Source organism: Lontra canadensis, unplaced genomic scaffold (assembly GCF_010015895.1).
Source record: "Lontra canadensis isolate GAN:19392208 unplaced genomic scaffold, GSC_riverotter_1.0 scaffold2, whole genome shotgun sequence".
NCBI classification, from domain to species: domain Eukaryota; kingdom Metazoa; phylum Chordata; class Mammalia; order Carnivora; family Mustelidae; genus Lontra; species Lontra canadensis.
Genome location: NW_022630996.1, coordinates 36,682,177 through 36,694,517, shown reverse-complemented (window position 1 = coordinate 36,694,517; position 12,341 = coordinate 36,682,177). Strand labels below are relative to the sequence as shown.

The window sequence follows — 12,341 nt, the reverse complement described above, 5'->3', positions numbered from 1 at the left end:
TCCATTGTGCCAACTCCCTTACTCATGGCTTTTGGTTAATGTGTCATGCTCTGTAAAGCCAGAGTCCTCCAAATTTTAATACATTTTACAGGAATGTAAGAACAATGTTTATCTAAATTAACAGTGTCTTGAAAGCTCATCATTAAATGAAAGACCCTATTTCCAAGTAGGTTGATGCATTTTTAAAGTCCATTTTTATAGTTTTCCCATGGAAGAATGAGGGGAAGGCTGAATGTTTATGAAGCTATGGAAAAATGCAAGGAGTAAGGTGCTAAGGTAGAGAACAGCGAACCCTTAAGGGCTTTCCTGTTGTTGTAGCGTATTTGGTTAGATAGAGTAGCAGGCCTGTTTTTGTTAATCACTGTGATTTAATTACACTTTTCTGCTGTCTTTGGGAACAAAGATCTAAAAATGCCTGTCGTCAGGGATGGGTATAGTTTCACTATTTAGATGATAATTGGGTTCCTAAAGCCTTATTGAGGAATGAGTTGGAAACACCCTCAATAGCATGGAACTTTCCCCCTTTCTCATTGGTTTTCAGTCATAATCGCATGAAAACATATGACACATATGTGGGCATTGGCTGGTTGATTCCTGGAATGGACAAAGGGCTGTTGGGGATGTGTGTGGGGGAAAAGCGCATCATCACCATACCTCCTTTTCTGGCCTATGGAGAAGAGGGAGATGGTAAGTCTTTCTCATTCTTCAAGCTGCTCTCATCTGTCCTTTTTTTTTTTTTTTTAAGATTTTATTTATTTATTTATTTTAAAATATTTTATGTATGTATTTGAGAGAGAGAGAGAGGGTGAGAGAGCACAAGCAGGGGCTGCTGCAGGGGAAGAGGGAGAAGCAGACTCTCTGCTGAGCAGGGAGCCTGACATGGGGCTCGATCCCAGGACTCTGAGATCATGACCTGAGCCAAAGACAGATGCTTAACCCACTGAGCCATCCAGGTGCCCCTTAGGATTTAATTTTAAGTAATCTCTATACCCAAGGTGGGGCCCCCACTCATGACCCAAAGATCAAGAGTCATGTGCTCTTCCAACTAAGCCAGCCAGTCGCTCCCATCTGTCCTTACATTTTTATTGCTGTCATTAATTCAGCTTACCACATGAAACCTGCCAGATGTTTTGGTCTGGACTTGCACTGTCCAATATAATAGCCACTAGCAACGTGTGGCTATTTATAGTTAAATTTAAAATAAACTAAAATTAAGTAAAATCGAAAATTCTGTGCCTTAGCCACACTGCCACATTTCACCTACTTCAGAGCCACATGTTGCCGGGGGCTGCTGTCCCCAGCAGTGCAGGTACAGAGCATTTCCATCACTGTAGAAAGTTCGGTTGGGCAATGGTAGTTTAAATCATCTACCTCTCATCACTGAATTGTGGAAACTTCCACTTATTCACGGTCATTGGCGTTCATAAGTAAAGCATCTGCCACTGCCTCATAAGCTTTAACCTTATGCAGCCTCTCCAGCCTGCATTTTCCCATCTGTGAAATGAGATTTATTTATTTATTTATTTATTTATTTATTTATTTATTTAAAGATTTTATTTATTTATTTGACAGAGAGAGAGAGATCACAAGTAGGCAGAGAGGCAGGCAGAGAGAGGGAGAAGCAGGCTCCCCGCTGAGCAGAGAGCCCGATGCGGGGGCCCGATCCCAAGACCCTGGGATCATGACCTGATCGGAAGGCAGAGGCTTTAACCCACTGAACCACCCAGGCGCCCCTGTGAAATGAGATTTAAACTAGAAAGTCCAAATGCGGTAGGTCTCAAGGTAGAAATTTAGTATATGATGTCAGATTTGCCATTTCCATCCCCCCTCCCCTGATTTGTACCTCCAGGGTGGGTTTTACCTATGACATTCGTTTCCTGTGGACAGATGCAAAGCCTCATGTTAGAAAAAGCATGAATTCAAACTAGTGTCCTTTTTTTTTTAAGATTTTATTTATTTATTTGACACAGAGAGAGAGATTACAAGTAGGCAGGCGGAGAGAGAGGGGGAGCAGGCTCCCTGCTGAGCAGAGAACCTGATGCAGGGCTCGATCCCAGGACCCTGAGATCATGACCTGAGCCGAAGGCAGAGGCTTAACCCACTGAGCCACCCAGGCGCCCGAAACTAGTGTCCTTTTTTGAAGGGAGAAAACAGAATATTGGCTGGTAAATGGCATTTTATGGTTACTCATATTTTAATTTCAGGCATATTTAATCACACTGACAGGCTAACACAACGAAGAGAACCTCCTGGCCTTTAAACAAGCAGGTATATGTAGTTAAGAATTAATGGAAATATGATGCATTTAAGTTTACTGACGGTGACATTTGTTATACTGACTGTATAATAAGTTTATCCAACTTATAATAACCCTACCATAATGTTTTCCGACCTATGTTTCCTGGCACTCTATGTCTACAGAGCCGGAGGAGAGAGGAGGAAATGGGGCTCAGCCTTCTCCCCTGTCCACCTCCTCTTTTATTGCTGGGGATCTCCAGACAGTCCCTTGAAAAAGCAGGGGTGGGGATTCCTTGCTAAAAGAAAAATAAAATGTGAAAACAACTGCTGTAAATACATCTTAATTCTCCATTCCCCAAGACATGTTGTTATTCTGATTGATACTCTAGTGGTCTTGTCCTTAGCCAGTGCAAGTCCATTTCCCTTGGCTCTCACATCCTTTCAATGTCATCCAGATGCATACCTCATATATAATAAAACTAGATGCCTGGCCTAATTTGAGGAATATTATTTACTTATTTTAAATAAAAACTGTGTTAAATATTTGAAGTAAGCAGTTTATTTGAAATAGTTATTATTTACTACTTTAATACTGTGCTCAGGTATCCAGGAATAATTTTATTTATTTATTTATTTATTTGTTTGTTTATTTATTTATTTTAGAGAGGGTCGGGAGGGGCAGAGGGAGCAGGGGGTTGGGGGGGAGAGAATCTTAAGCAGGCTCCACACCCTGTGCGGAGCCTGACTCGGGGTTCAATCTCACAACTCTTGAGATCATAACCTGAGCAAAAATCAAGAGTCAGACATTTAACCAACTGAGCCACCCAGGCGCCCCAGGTATAACTTTAAATAGGAGAATTGTATGGTACGGAAATTATATCTTGATAAAATTGTTATTAAAAAACCAATATTCAATTAGTTCATGATAACGCTAGAAAAATTTAAATTCTGGAGTTACTTTTAAGGTTTTCTTTTTTCTCCTAAATTAAAAAATACATAAAAGTACAAAAGATTCCTATTCTATCACACACATACCCATTCACACACTTCGGGGATTGACCACACCTTACATTCCACAGGCTGACTCAGCTGCCGTTCTGAAGATTTCCTTATTCCCTTGAGGGGAAGGAGGAGGGGTGGGCTCTGCCAAAGAGCTGGTTGAAGAAACTCAGGCTTAGTATGCTGTGTCATTCACTCGCCCAGGCCTGCTCCTCTGCAAGGTATAACAAATGGCAAGTAAGAGTGTTGAGATAGGTGGTTTTGTCAGTTAACTTCCTTTATCTCAAGGGACTGAATTGAATATTTATTGGTTGATGTTGATCTTTGCTTGATGAGTTAGCACTCAATAATCTCTTCATGTAGATTATCATTTTGTAGATGTTCATGAAGTCCCACTGTTGGGAATATCCAAAAGAAGCAGTACCATCCAGAAGTTAGAAGCAATTTGATGACTTATATTTTGCGTTATGGGTGCCATTTTTCCTCCTCTCAGCTAGGTTTTTTGTTTTTTGTTTTTTGTTTTTGACAGAGATCACAAGTAGGTAGAGAGGCAGGCAGAGAGAGGGAAGCAGGCTCCCCACTGAGCAGAGAGCCCGATGCGGGGCTCAATCCCAGGACCCTGGGATCATGACCTGAGCCAAAGGCAGAGGCTTCAACCCACTGAGCCACTCAGGCACCCCACCTCTCAGCTAGTTTTAATTTTATTTATCTCCTGTTTTGGATGCACTTAATAAACTGAATTTTGCATTTTGCCTTTTCAAAAATATTGGTGGCTGGTTCCAGAGAACAAGGCTATGTAGTATTCTGTAGAACCAGGTCCAAGGTTTAGAATTTATGCCTTTAAATGTCTGATTTGCATTTGTACACAAACAGAAGCCCACAGAGGCATGTATTTGGGTTTTCATATGGGTTCATAACCACCCACACAGAGCCTTGATTTGTCAGCACAAGCAGACAATATGGTTGTAGTAGTCTCGCATGTCATTAATATCGGTTTGCTCCTTTTTCTGAAGAAGTCAGGCTTCAAATTATATTCGCCAGTACATGGTTGGGCACCATGGACACAATGGTGACAGAACATAGCTGGACACCCTGGGGGACCACCCAACATGTGAAAGAACATTTCTTTCCTTGACTTGGAAACTTCAAGGAATGAGTAATACCAACACAGTGGGAGTTGAGTTGTAGTTAAAAGCACTTCTTGGGGCGCCCGGGTGGCTCAGTGGGTTAAGCCGCTGCCTTCGGCTCTGGTCGTGATCTCAGGGTCCAGGGATCGAGCCCCGTGTCGGGCTCTCTGCTCAGCAGAGAGCCTGCTTCCTCCTCTCTTTCTGCCTGCCTCTCTGCCTACTTCTGAAAAAAAAAAAAAAAAAAAAAAAAAGCACTTCTTATGGGCGCCTGCTTGGCTCAGTTAAGCATCAGCCTTTGGCTCAGGTCACGATCCCAGGGTCCTAGTGTCCAGGGTCCTTGCTCAGCATAGAACCTGCTTTTCCCTCTGCCTGCCGCTCCTCCTGCTTGTGCTCTCTCTCTCTCTAACAAATAAACACATAAAACCTTAAAAAAGAAAAAAAAAAGTACTTCCTACATCTTGTGTCCTGATTTCATCTTCTTCCTCCATTCTACTCTAGGGAAAGACATTCCTGGACAGGCATCTCTGGTGTTTGATGTTGTGTTACTGGACCTCCATAACCCCAAGGATGGCATTTCCATTGAGAATAAGGTAGTCCCAGAAAACTGTGAGCGGCGCAGTCAAAGTGGGGACTTTCTCAGGTATCATTACAATGGCACCCTTCTGGATGGCACCTTCTTTGATTCCAGGTAAGGAAACAACTGGAGCCTTCACTCATCAGAACATCTTATTAAATACAGTCTACCTCTGGCTGGACCATGATCTGAATACTCTGTCAATGCTGATTTGTAGTTAGTATTTTCATCTCCAACATATCTTTGTTTTCTGACATTGAATTCCTTCAGAGGCTGTTAGAACGGTCTCCTTCTTGGGGTCTGTGGGGAATAAGTCTGCAGGAAAACAGGAGTGACTCAGCCTCTACTCCCACTATCCCTCACACTGTGCTCCACTATGCAAATATGCAGCCAGCTATGGGATCCACGATGGGAAGTGGCCAGAGCCGAGGCCTGGGTGGTAGGATGAGAAGAGAACAGACTTGGTGCCAGGAAACCTGGGTTCTTGTCCTGGTGTGTGGTGACTTTGCATGGCATTTGACCTCCCTGCACTTCAGGGTTTTCCTCCTGTAACTGGTACCTTTCCCAGAAATGGTTAAAGAGATAAGGTATGTAAGACTACTCTATAACATAACACGGGGAAAAAAAAAAAAAGAGTGCTCTGTGAACTTCAGAGGCTACTGGAGGAGTCGGGCTGTGTGCTTCCAGCTCCCACCCTGCTGCAGAGGCGAATTACCATGCCGCTGTTTGTTACTCACTGTCCTGGTTTGCTTCTGAGGCTTCCGCAGCTGCGCAGGTGGCTGGGCAGGTGGCTTGCTCTGTCTTGCTCCTTCAAGTGGCACGAGCTCTTTGGAAACCACCTCCTGAGCTTCCTGTGGAGCAAACAGGTAGTGACAGCAGCTTACCTGTCTCCCTGAGGTTGTGGACTTCTAATTTCTTCCATTACCTGAAAACAATACAGAAGAATTTTTATATGGCATTGTTTTGTTTGAATGATGTGTCTTTCCTATTCTTAGGGTCTTCTCTTTTACAATTTTCCTTTGATTTTGGGGAAAAATAATAGTCACATGATTCAAAATTAAAACTAAGTGTGGATTAAGATATCTCCTATTACCCACCCCTGCCTACCTGACATCTCCCTCTCTCCTAGCCACTTGGAATTAACTACTTTCCTTTATGTATGTATGTATGTATATATGTATGTATGTAAGCTTTATACCCGATGTGGAGCTTGAACTCATGACCCTGAGATCAAGAGTTGCACACTCTACCTACTGAGCCAGCCAGGCACCCCTAAAATTAACCACTTAAAAAAAAATTTTTTTTAAGATTTTATTTATTTGACAGAGAAAGAGAGAGAGAGAGAGAGAGAGAGAGGAGCACAGGCAGAGTAGCAGGCTCTCCGCTGAACAGAGAGCCCAATGTGGGACTCGATCCCAGGACACTGGGATCATGACCCGAGCAGAAGGCAGATGCCTAACCGACTGAGCCACTCAGGTGCCCCTTAACCACTTTTCTTAATAAGTTTCTTTTTTATTCCTCCACTGTGTGGATTTTTTTCTAATGCAGATATAAACAACTGTGGATGTTATCTTATTTTCTCCCCTTTATAGTGTATAGTGTATAGTATACAGAATACACTACTCTGCCTCTTGCTTTTTTTTTTTTTTTTTTCACCTTGGGATTTTTCCATATTAATATATAGAGAGACAGCTCAGGGCTTTACCTCAGAGTTGTGAGTTCAAGTCCCCAGTGGGGTCCATGCTGGGCATGGAGCCTACTTAATAAAAAATACACACACACACACACACACACACACACACACACACGGAGAGGAATTATTTATACTTCATGTCTGCCTAGTGTTTCATTGGGTGAATATTCCAAATTTATTTAACTATTCTCCTACTGATGAACATTTGAGTTGTCTTTATTCTTTTTCTACTACAGAAAATATTCAGTGTGTGTGTGTTATTAGTTGTTACTTGTGAGCTTGGTTCTGTCCATTATTCCCTGGAATTCTATTAATTCTATTAAATTAATTAAATTAAAATTTTAAAAATCTACTAATTAAAAGACCATTTTTTCTAGTGTATACCAGATTTCTTTCCATAGGAAAGGAACCATGGGGCACCTGAGTGGCTCAGTCAGTTGAGTGTCCAACTCTTGATTTCAGCTCAGGTTATGATCTCAGGGTTGTGAGATCAAGGCCCAAGTTGGGCTCTGAGCTCAGCGGGGAGTGTGCTTGAGATTCTCTCCCTCCCTCTCCCTTTGCCCCTCTTTCCATACTCTCTCTTCCAAATAAATAAATTCATCCTTAAAAAAAATTAAGGGGGGTTGACTGGGTGGCTCAGATGGTTAAGCATCTGCCTTTGGCTCAGGTCATGATCCCAGCGTCCTGGGATCGAGCCTCACATCGGGCTCTTGGCTCAGCGGTGAGTCTTCTTCTCCCTCTCCCTCTGCCTCTCCCCCTGCTTGTGCTCTCTCTCTCTCTCTCTCTCTCTCTGTATCTTTCTGTCTCAAATAAATAAATAAAATCCTTAAAAAAAAATGTTGGGGCACCTGGGTGGCTCAGTCATTAAGTATCTGCCTTCAGCTCAGGTCGTGATCCCAGGGTCCTGGGCTCCCTGCTCAGCAGGAAGCCTGCTTCTCCCTCTCCTACTCCCCCTGTGTGTGTTCCCTCTCTTACTGTGTCTCTCTCTGTCAAAAAATAAATAAAATCTTTTAAAAAAATTTAAAAAATATTCTTTATTAAAATTTCTATTTTAAAAAGTATTGTGTTCTTGGGTGCCTGGCTGGCTCAATCAGTAGAGCATGTGACTCTTGATCTCAGGGTTTTAAGTTCAAACACCACGTTGGGCATAGAGCCTACTAAAAAAAAAAAAAAGTATTATGTTCTTATTGTATAAGTGAAACAATACAAAAGTGTATTATAATGTAATAATTTAATAAATTTAATAATTTAATAAAATGTAATAATTTCCCATTAACCCCTTTAGCTATAAATATTAATAACCTTCCACAGTGTCTCTCCGTGTTCATAAATCTTTCATGTTTAAATCTTCAATCCATCTAGAATTTATTGTGGTATTCAGTGTGACAATAAGGATCTAACTTTATGTCTTTCCAGATGGTTAGCTAGTTTTTCAAACACCCTTTACTGAAAACTATTTTTCCCTCACTCATCTAAAATGATTTTTTTTAAAGATTTTATTTATTTGTTTGACAGAGAGAAAGAGACAGTGAGAGAGGGAACACAAGCAGGGGGAGTGGGAGAGGAAGAAGCAGGCTTTCTGCTGAGCAGGGAGCCCAACGAGGGGCTCAATCCCAGGAACCTGGGATCTGACTCAAGGTGAAAGCAAACACTTAATGACTGAGCCACCCAGGCGCCCCAAGATTTTAATTTTTTTTAAGTAATCTCTACACCTGGTGTGGGGCTCAAACTCGGATACTCCCCTCTCTGCAGGAGCCAGTATTTTTAATTTCATAGGTCTTTCACACATATACAGTGAAATACATTCTCTCAGTTTAATTTTTTACAGGAATGAGAGCCTGTTATATCCTGTACCTTCCAAACAGCATTTTTAAGTTTTGTGGGGTTTCTTTTTTTCTTTTTTGAGATAATCTCTACCCACAATGTGGGGCTCGAACCTGAGATCAGGAGTTGCATGCTCTCCTGAGTCAGCCAGGTGCCCCCAAAACATAATTTTATTTATTCATTTAAAATATTTATTTATTTATTTTAGAGAGAGTGAGCACAAGTGGGGGAGGGGCAGAGGGAGAGAGAGAACCAGACTACCTGCTGAGCATGGAGCCTGATGGGGGCACAATGTCATGACCTCGAGACCATGACTTAAGGTGAAGTCAAGAGTCGGTTGCTCAACAGACTGAGCCATCCAGGTGCCCCTCAAAATATCATTTTAAATTGGTTCTTTTTCCCCAGATAAATTTTTGAGTCCCTTTCCTCCCCCATACATGGTGTTCAGATTTTGACTAGAATTGTTTCAAAATTCATAAATTAGTTTGGGGGAGCACTGACAGCTTTCTAGTTCTGTTTTCCCACTGGGGAACATGATGGTTTCCCATATAAATCTTCTTCTAAAGTTATTCGAAGTTCTCTACATTTTATGGCCACACTGCTCCTTCGTTCTTATTTTCTGAGGCTCTTTCCTGCTTCTTGGCCTTGGCCTCAGTGTTACCCCAGTGCTTTCCACTGTGCAGATCCTGCCTTCTCAGTGTCCACTGTCTCCCCAAACCCCATGGAACCTTTGCTGTTTCACCCAGTGGCTCAAACTTCTCTGAGGCACCTGCCGTCTCCTACTGCTTAGTGTCTCTCTATAAGGGACCCCATCTGGGAGGAGTTTTCCTCTTTCCTGAATGTCTGGTCATAGGGTGTACTCTGGTGATGATCTCCAGAGAGCTAGTAACCTGGGGAAGGTGAGAGGCTGGCTCATGGTGAGAGGATTCTAGGGAGCCAAGCCTGCCTTCCTTGGCTGTGTTCTCCTCCTGGCCCTCCTGGCCCATGTGAGGGGCTGAGTGCTGGAACTCCACAATGTGGGGGAAGGATATTTCTCCATAGTCTCTTCTGGGGTGCTATGTAGATGATCGTCTTCCTGGGTGAGGAGAATCATCTGTTACTGTCATTTTTCATGGCCCTTGGCCTTGTGTTTGGTCTCTGAGGGCTACTGAGGAGGCACAGCCCCTCACAGCTCGGTCTTCTCATCCCCCTATCCCCAATTAGCTGGCTGTCTTCTCTGAGGCAGTCATCCTTTGGCCGTGTTTGAGGTAATGGCGAAACGGACTGGCTCTTTCAGGACCGGCTTCTTGCCACATGAGTGCAGATCACTGTGGTTCAGACTTTGGTAGGAGACGTGGCATATTAAATTTTATTATTTTACTCTAGAAACATCTGGCTTTGGGGAATTGATTCCTGTCCTCACCAAACTCACAGGAATCGGATTCAATTGGCAGCTTATAAAAAGGCTGGATCTCTCCACTGAGCAGAATGCTTGGGCCTCTTGCCAGTGGCACTTGGGAAACCCAAGTATCTCACCAGAAGGTGGCTTGGTGAGGAGGGATTACAGTAAGAAGAGTCATCCAGGCTCTGGTGGGGACTGCAGAGTTAAATTGTATGTATGTGTGTATATATGTGTGTGTGTGTGTGTGTGCGTGTGTGTATGTGTGTATTACTTTTCTGGCAATCCAAATATTCATGTCTCATATATACAGATATTCTTTTCTTTAGATACTGGAGACATTGTCCTTGGGACACATTCTTAGTTTCTAGTAAGAGCCACCCTGGATGCCTTTTTCATTAACTTGACCTGGTTACCAAGCATAGTCCAATGTACAGTAGTTGCATATCTGTGTGGTTGCTTCTTGTCATGTGCATCCCATCCATAACCTCACCAAACTAGAGGGATGGAGGGCTTGTTTCTAGGAGTGTTTTTGTACATGGCCGCTCCCGCTCTGCTCTGTGTGTGTGTGAGTTCTTGGGAATGTGGGTTCTCAGGGGAGCCTGTTTCCTCACATTCTAAGTTTCAGCCTATTCTGGGATCTGGAGTCCTCTGCCTTCCTGTTGCCTTGTGGTGCTGACTAGCATACCCAGCTGCTGTGGTGTTGCTTGTGAGGAACCTCTTTCTTTCCTTCTTTTCTAGCTACTCACGGAACCGTACCTTTGACACGTACATTGGGCAGGGCTACGTGATTGCTGGAATGGATGAGGGTCTACTTGGTGTTTGCATCGGAGAGAAGCGGAGGATTGTGGTCCCACCTCACCTTGGCTATGGAGAGGAAGGAAGAGGTGAGTTCTGGCTGCTTCCAGGCAATTTTGGTTCTTGAGAGCCAAAATGTGGAAGCCAAAAGTCATATTAAAGATTTGAATGTCCAATATCTTTGGTTTCTAGAGATGATCTTTCTTCTTGTCTCCGGTGCCCATTTTCTTATTTGAAAATTCTTAGACCTATGCCAAAGTTGAAAGAACTCTGAGATGAACTCTTAGATTCATCAACTGTTAACATCTTGCTTTATTTATCGTCTCTATCTAATTATAGTTTTCTGGGTTTTTTTGAGCCATTTCAACATCTATTGCAAACCACCCCCTTTTTGGTCTTTGGTCTCTTAACAGTTTTATTGACGTGTAATTTATATGCCATAAAATTTACCCATTTTAAGTGTACAGTTCAGTGACTTTGAAAGATTTATTTATTGATATTTAAAGAGAGAGAGCATGAGCCGGGAGGGGCAGAGGGAGAGAGAATCTCAAGCAGACTCCATGCTGAGTACAGAGCCCAAAATAGGGCTTGATTTCATGACCCTGAGAGTGTGACCTGAGCTGGAACCAAGAGTTGGAATCTTAACCGACTGTCCCAACCAGCATCCCCAATTCAGTGACTTTTAGTAAATGTAGTGAGTTGGGTAACCATCACCTTAAGCCAATTTTAGAACACTTTTGTCACTCTAATAGCAAACCCCCTTTTATTTATTTATTTATTTATTTAAGATTTTATTTATTTATTTGTCAGAGAGAGAGAGAGAGAGAGAGCACAAGCAGGGGGAGTGGCAGACAGAGGGAGAGGCAGCCTGTCCACTGAGCAAGGAGCCCAGTGTGGGACTGGATCCCAGAACCCTGGGATCATGACCCAAGCCGAAGGCAGATGCTTAACCAACTGAGCCACCCAGGCGTCCCAGCAAACCCCCTTTTAAACATTATACAAATGATATGTGCTGACTTCAGAAAAAAGAAAATGTGGATAATGAAAGAAAACAAAAATCTCCCTTAATCCCTCCATGCAGGAATAAACATTGTAACGTGGTAGGTGGAATAGTGGCCCCAAATATGTCCCTGTCCTATCCACAGAACATGTGGATATGTTGCCTTACCCAGTGGAAGGGATTTTGTGGGTGTGATTAAGGTGAGGGTTGTGAGGTGGGGGGTTATTCTGAGTCATCCAGGTGGCCTTGAGGTGCTTACAAGAGCCTTTGTAAGAGGGAAGCAGGAGATCAGAGAGAGGAGAAAATGCTAAGCTGCTGGCTTGGAAGTTGGATGAAGGGGCCACAGGTCAAGGAATGAGGGCAGCTACAGGGAGCTGGAAAAGCTGAGGAAACAGATTCTCCCCCGAAGCCTCCAAAAGGAACGCATCCCTGCCAACACCTTGAATTCAGTCTTTGGACCCTCCAGAGTTATGAGAATAGATGTGCTTTGCTTTAAGCCACCAAATTTGTGGAAATTTGTTATAGTAACAATAGGAAACTAGTACAACCATGAAGTGAAAATACACACTAATAATACTACACTAATAAATACAATAGATTCCTTTTCTTTTTCTTTTTTTTTTTTTTTTAGCGTAAACTCTGCCTTCTGTGTGGGGCTCAAACTCACCATCCCGAGATCAAGAATCACATGCTCTATGACTGAGCCAGCA

General features: G+C 42.9%; 2 protein-coding genes across 4 annotated transcripts in view; one reads left to right on the top strand and one right to left on the bottom strand.

Annotated features, from left to right (window-relative positions):
• LOC116876041 (retinitis pigmentosa 9 protein) overlaps positions 1–12,341 on the bottom strand; it is a 191,274-nt gene that overhangs the window by 51,635 nt on the left and 127,298 nt on the right. The gene's annotated exons all lie outside the window — the stretch shown is intronic.
• The window catches only part of FKBP9 (FKBP prolyl isomerase 9), a 37,934-nt gene that overhangs the window by 12,822 nt on the left and 12,771 nt on the right, over positions 1–12,341 (top strand). The window contains exons 4-6 of the mRNA XM_032871907.1: positions 542–687; positions 4,863–5,052; positions 10,575–10,720. Coding sequence (XP_032727798.1) covers positions 542–687; positions 4,863–5,052; positions 10,575–10,720 — 482 coding nt within the window. The remainder of the gene's footprint in view (positions 1–541; positions 688–4,862; positions 5,053–10,574; positions 10,721–12,341) is intronic.